Source organism: Otolemur garnettii, unplaced genomic scaffold (assembly GCF_000181295.1).
Source record: "Otolemur garnettii isolate 467f Iridium unplaced genomic scaffold, OtoGar3 scaffold00082, whole genome shotgun sequence".
NCBI classification, from domain to species: Eukaryota; Metazoa; Chordata; class Mammalia; order Primates; family Galagidae; genus Otolemur; species Otolemur garnettii.
This window is the reverse complement of record NW_003852477.1, coordinates 262,267-268,445: the sequence shown is the minus strand read 5'-3', so window position 1 is coordinate 268,445 and position 6,179 is coordinate 262,267. Positions and strand designations below refer to the sequence as shown.

Genomic DNA, 6,179 nt, shown 5'->3' with positions numbered 1-6,179 from the left:
GTAGTCTGCTTATTCTGAATCTTGGATTTGCTAGTTTTGTTCCGATGGGCTGATGTCTTTAGTTTCTTGCTTCCTTTTCTTCTCTTTCATCCACCAAGTCTCCAGGGACAACACTCCCTTTCAAAATGGCTTCATCTCTATCAGAAGTGATGCCTCCAGTCCTGCTCATTTTCTAAGACCCTTCCTTTCAACTTCCCACTACAGACTGCTCTGATCCATTTGCCATTTTGGGTGAGACCAATCACAAGTAGTCTAGTTTAGCTGGAGTTTGAATTCAGCGAGGCCTGGGATGGAAGGGAGATTTGGATTCTGCAGGAGCCAGATCATAAAGACTATCTATGGAGTCTTTTGTAATAATTTGAGTAAGGAGTAAGAGAAGTAGAAAGTAAAACAGGAGAGATGAAAAAGAAGGAAAAAACAACTCCCCATCCACACTAACATAGGAAGAAAACTGAAAGCAGGGGCAGCGCCTGTGGCTCAAAGGAGTAGGGCACCGGCCCCATATACCGGAGGTGGTGGGTTTGAACCCAGCCCTGGCCAAAAACTGCAAAAAAGAAATGAAAAGAAAACTAAACCTGTGTATCATAACTTTTTTTTTTTTTGCAGTTTTTGGCCAGGGCCGCGTTTGAACCCACCACCTCCGCCATATGGGACTGGCGCCCTACCCTTTTGAACCACAGGCGCCGACCTATGTATCATAACTTTTTAGCTGATTTAATATACTCCAAAATAAAAAAGAAATCCAGAATTTTGGAAATTCTTCCAGAGAAATGACATAATTTCTGCAACAAGTGAACTGCCAGGAATGAGAGATAATGAGATATATGTATATGATGAGAGAGAGGGGGAGGGATAGAGAGACACCTAACTGGTGCCTCCTGGGAGACGGCGGCTCTCAGTGATCTGGTGTGCCCAGGGGTCAGGCAGCCTATGGGCAGATCTGAAGGGAGGGCACAGGAGTGTCCATTAGGTCCATCAGGTGTGTCTGAAGAAGAGTGGCGGCATGGAAGGTGAACGTGGAGTAGACAAGAGGACCCTGGGAGGCAGCTCAGACAGCTGAGCTAAGGATGGAAGCAGCTGGGAGGGTTAGGGGGAGAACAGTCTGAAAGGTCTTGGATGGGAGAGAGGATGGGCAGCAGGGTGAAGGTATGGGGTGAGGATGGCTGTGGGTGATGGTTTGGGGAGTAGTGAAGAGAGTCAGGGTTGGAGAAAGGGATGGGCTGAGACAAAACCCTCCCCCATTTTGCTGATTTAGGTCTCCAGATTATCTTTAATTTTGCCTTCACAAGGGAAAAGTCACAATTTTTTATTGGACATATCCCAGATTCAGTGTTATCCTGCCTCTTGGAATAAAAGGTTAAAAAGGAGAGATGCTTTCCTGCCCTGGGATTCAAGGGCACACCTATAGGAAGATGTGCTGAGGCTGGCTTCAAGGTGACCTTGGACAGGGCTGGAGTACTTCAAGGAGTCAGCATGGGCAGGCACAGCTACCAAGAACAGGGAAGAGAATCCCTGCTGCGGGACCACTAAGTCTGGTCAGGCAGGGCCAACAGGGATGCCTGGGCCTGGTGAATTCACTCGGAAGGCCCCTGAGTCTGGGACAAGATTCTTTGCTCCAGTTTGGCGTATTGAGGTAGGAGGGTCTCATAGACCTGCAGGGGCAGAAAGAACAGTTTAGAATGAGAAGGGAGGGAATATGCCTCTTACTTCTGGTTGCAATTTGCAATTTAAGAATTTTACATCCTGTTTACTTGCAATTTAACTTTTTTGCTGGGCAAAAGAAAGGTAGCATCAGTTCACAAAAAAGGAAATGCTAGTTCTCAAACCTGTCTTTAAGATTGTTTAAAACTGTAAATATGACAGGAAATCAATTTTTGTTATCAAATCTACAACAGTTTTTAAAATTCTGCTACAAGAAAATGGCTGCCTCATCACATAGCTTGTGAAAGTTGGTGGTATAAACCTTTTGGAAATAAACTTGACTTTATATCTATATTAAGGAGTCCATATAGCCCATGATGCAGTTATTCTTCTGTGAAGTTCTCCTAAGGAAATAATCCTAAATGTAGGGTGCTGAGCCCACTAAGGGTCTTCTTTCACACCACTAAATATTCAGACTCATGATGCTACCGTGAGTCACACACTGGCCCTCAGAAGGGTAGATTGGAGCAATGCAGCCTGTTGGTAGAGTGGCTGCAGGCATTCCTCTCCAATAGGATGCCATATAGCAATTCACATAGTTCACACAGCTGTCTAGGAGAGACAGCCTTGCCTCTCCAGGCTCACTACTCTCTCGCCCCCAGGTTGTCATTCAGGTATAAGGAGTTGAAATCTATATCAAGGAGTTGAAGAATCATCCTGGCTTCAAAACCTCATGCCCCATAGGAATCTCTTTTTTCAACAACTCTATAGGTAAGATATGTGCCTGGGAGGAGTCACTGCACTCAGGGAAGCCCTATGTAAAACTTCCTACCAGGTATTTACTGTTTTCCCAGTTCAGGTGCAGTTTCCCAAATGATGACCATTTTTATATAAGCAATATTATTTTTTTTTGAGACGGAGTCTCACTTGTCACCCTTGGTAGAGTGCCACGGTGTCACAGCTCACAGCAACCTCAAACTCTTGGGCTTAAGGGATTCTCTTGCTTCAGTCTCCCAAGTAGCTACAGGCACCAACCACAACACCCGGCTATTTTTATAGACAAGGTCTCGCTCTAGCTCAGGCTGGTCTCAAACCTGTGAGCTCAAGCAATCTACCCTCCTCGGCCTCCCAAGTGCTGAGATTACAGGAGTGAGCCATGGCGCCTGGCTATAAGCAATGTTATTTGGTAATGCTATTGATATTCCATTTTTATTAGGTTTCAAGGGAAATAGAGCTAGTAAGTTAAGCAAAAGTGAAATTCTCACATAGAATAGGAAAGAAGTGTGCTGTGTAATAAACCAAAACAAACAAACAAACCAAAAGGACCAGAAAGCAACACAACCCCACATTCTTACCTTCCATTCCTCCTTTTTCTCCTTTAGCAGTTTTTGTCTGTGGCTGTTTCTTGCATGAGAAATGGAGGTGCACTTCAGGTGTGCATATGTTGTCTCAGAGACAACAACACTAAGACCAAGGGACCCAGATGCTCTTGGGACATTTGAGCAAATACAACTAGGAGCTCATGCCCATCCTGTTCCTTCTTAGTTTGGCTGAATTTGCTCCAAAGTCAAGTAATTTACTAACTGGTTATGCAAACTTGCGGTACTCTAGGTGCAGCTGGAGTGGCTCCGTGGAGAAGGCTCAGGGGTGGTCTCACAAGCTGTCAGTGCCAAAGAGAAGGAGCCTGCTGGGTTCTAAGTCCACAGTGAGTCTGAACTGCCTGTGAGGGTTTAGGGGGATAAATTCCTTTGCTTTTCCAAATAAGAATGACAACTGATGGTTTTCCCTGTGGTTAACCCTGTGAATGATTCATCTGTGAAGTACTTTACAAACAGACTCCATGAGTAAAGTGAAGTAAAGAATGGCCGATGACCCTTTATGAAGAGGTCTACAGGAGAGAAGGCTAAGGCTGTTCCAGCCTATATTGAAGATTGAAGAGCCAAAGGACAAAAATAAAGGGGCTTTGATTTCTTTGTGCTTGTTTGTTTAGCAGGCCCAGGCTGGGTTCAAACCCACCAGCCCCAGTGCATGTGGCCAGTGCCCTAACCATTGAGCTGCGGGTGCCCAGCTGGGAGGAGGGGCTTTGATTTCTCCCAAGGAAATTACAACATTCAGCTGAGCCGAGGGAGAAGACCCTATTAGTGCTTTGAGTTTCCATTTGAGCACAGGTACTGCTGTAGATGCCACAGAGAGAAAACCAAGGATGTGGTCCTGCTCTCAAGGAGTTTAAATAGAGTCTGCAAAGTCAGTCTGAAAACAGGTCACCTGTGCTAATAATGATAGACTGTCACTGTATGAAACCTGCTGTTAAAGGTTTTGGGGTTACATTTGGGTTCAATGATAAAGGGCTCCAAGAACTATTAGTGATTTTGGCCATGGGCAGGCCAGAGAGCATGGGGGAAGCACTGTGGTACACACAATTCAAAGTATTTGCAACATATACGAGGCAGATGCCACTGTGATGCTGCTTTCCCCTATTATGCCTTCCTTGCTGGCTTCCTTCTAGAGAAGATGAAGGAGCCAGACCCCAGCATTTCTTACAACCAGGGTTGACCATATGATCAAGTGGTTTCTGCTGGAGGGGTAGGTGTGTGAGGGTGATAGACCAGTGTCTCTCTCCCTGACAATCAAGAAGTATGTGAAAAGAGACTGTTCAATGCCACCCTTGAATTCTTGCCTTTGTGTGAGGACATTATGTTTGGAGAAACTCCAGACATCCTGTGACCATTTGGAGCACACCTAGTGCTGCACTACCCTATGCAGTAGCCGAAGCCATGTATACTTTTCTGTACTTGAAACATGCCTGGAACTGTAAGTATAAAATGCATGCAAAACAAAAAAGAATGTAAGATACCACATAAGTAAGTTTTCTGATTACATGTTGAAATGATACTATTTTGGATATGTTGCATTAAAGTAAATATATTATTGAAACTAATATTGTCTGCTTCTTATTTATTTTTAGTTCTAAAAAATAAGACTAACATTAATTTCTTTCTTTCTTTTTTTTTTAGAAACAGAGTTTCACTTTGTCACCCTTGGTAGAATGCCGTAGTGTTACAGCTCACAGCAACCTCCAGCTCTTGGGCTTAAGTGATTCTCTTGCCTCAGCCTCCCGAGTAGCTGGGACTACAGGCACCCACCACAATGTCTGGCTATTTTTTGTTGCAGTTTGGTTGGGGCCGGGTTCGAACCCTCCACCCTCAGTATGTGGGGCCGGCGCACTACTCACTGAGCCACGGACACTGCCCAACTAACATTAATTTCAAATGACATATACGGCTTGCATCATGTTCCCATTGTTCATCACTGATCTGGGGAACGGCAGGGAACATGACCTAGAGCCTGATGTTGAACCACTGCACTGATGTTAGCTTCAGATTTTCTGTTGTATAATAATAGCTATTTTGGTCAAGAATTCTTTTTAAGCCTCACAATTAGCAGGTTAAAAGTAGGTAGGACATATGTTGTGCCTACTTCACAGATAAAGATACAGAGGCTTGGAGACAAAGAGTGCTGCTCAAGGTCAACTGAAGTAGGGGCAGAATGAGAATCAGAACCCAAATTCTGTATCTCAGTGTAGGATCTTTCCATTGCATTGAGTGGCCTCTTAAACATAAGGTCACAACAGACAAATAATAGAAACTTGAACACATCTATGTGTATGGATTATCTGGTCATTGGGAAAGCATAACATTCTGTTTCCCAGCTATGTTGGGAGACATTTCTCCACATTGTTTCTACATGCCTTGTGATAGCTTTTTCCCAGACTATCATTTGAAGAATGTAAAAGCATAGAGGCAGAGCTATGGCCTCTCTCTGGTGCACAAGGATTTGTTTGCTGTCAAGGATAATAAAGATAATGTCTCCTTTGGGAGCAAAGGCTGGGCTGATTTTCTTGCAGTGTTTTTGTAAGGTTGGAAGTTTTCTAAGCTCCGGAGCTTGTTATGACACAAACATCAAGTGTACAGTATCTATGTGGGCCCACTTTGCATCACCCTGTGGAACTTGGAGGCCAAGGGAAACTGATGCAAGCATGAAGTAATAAAGCCCTTTGTCTCTGATCCAGGAGTCTTCGGTCTTCTGCCTGCATCTATGAAACTGTGGCAGGTCCACTTGTTATTATTCTGCAAAGCAGGTAAATTGCAGACCTTTAACACTTCCATACAATAGTTCCACCCCTACTCCTGGGCTACAAGCACCTTCTGTAAACATGCACAGTGGTGTGATGAATGCTGTGGTATACAGTTCAGGAATGAAGAACCTTTTCTCCCAGCTGCTGTGGGTGCTACTTACTGGCAAACAGCCCTCAGCTGACAGCCCCTTTTGGGGATTGCCTTGGCTATAGAGAGCTGCCTCACCTCATCCTGGGGCAACCCATATGCAGTGACTGATTGACACGGGCTATAAAGGATCAACTCCTCACCCCAACTGAGTAAAAACTCTAAAGCCGTGGTTCTCAACCTTCCTGATGCCTCCTAATGCCGCGACCCTTTAATACAGTTCCTCATGTTGTGGTGACCCCCAACCATAAAATT

The 6,179-nt window shown here is 44.6% G+C and overlaps 1 protein-coding gene across 2 annotated transcripts in view; it reads right to left on the bottom strand.

The window, feature by feature from the left end:
- Positions 1-1,250: 1,250 nt before the first annotated feature.
- Positions 1,251-6,179, bottom strand: part of XYLB (xylulokinase) — a 49,570-nt gene continuing 44,641 nt past the window's right edge. For both annotated transcript variants that reach the window (XM_003794545.3, XM_012808056.2), the window contains exon 19: positions 1,251-1,652. In XM_003794545.3, the coding sequence (XP_003794593.1) occupies positions 1,575-1,652 (78 nt within the window). In that variant the 3' untranslated portion in view covers positions 1,251-1,574. The remainder of the gene's footprint in view (positions 1,653-6,179) is intronic.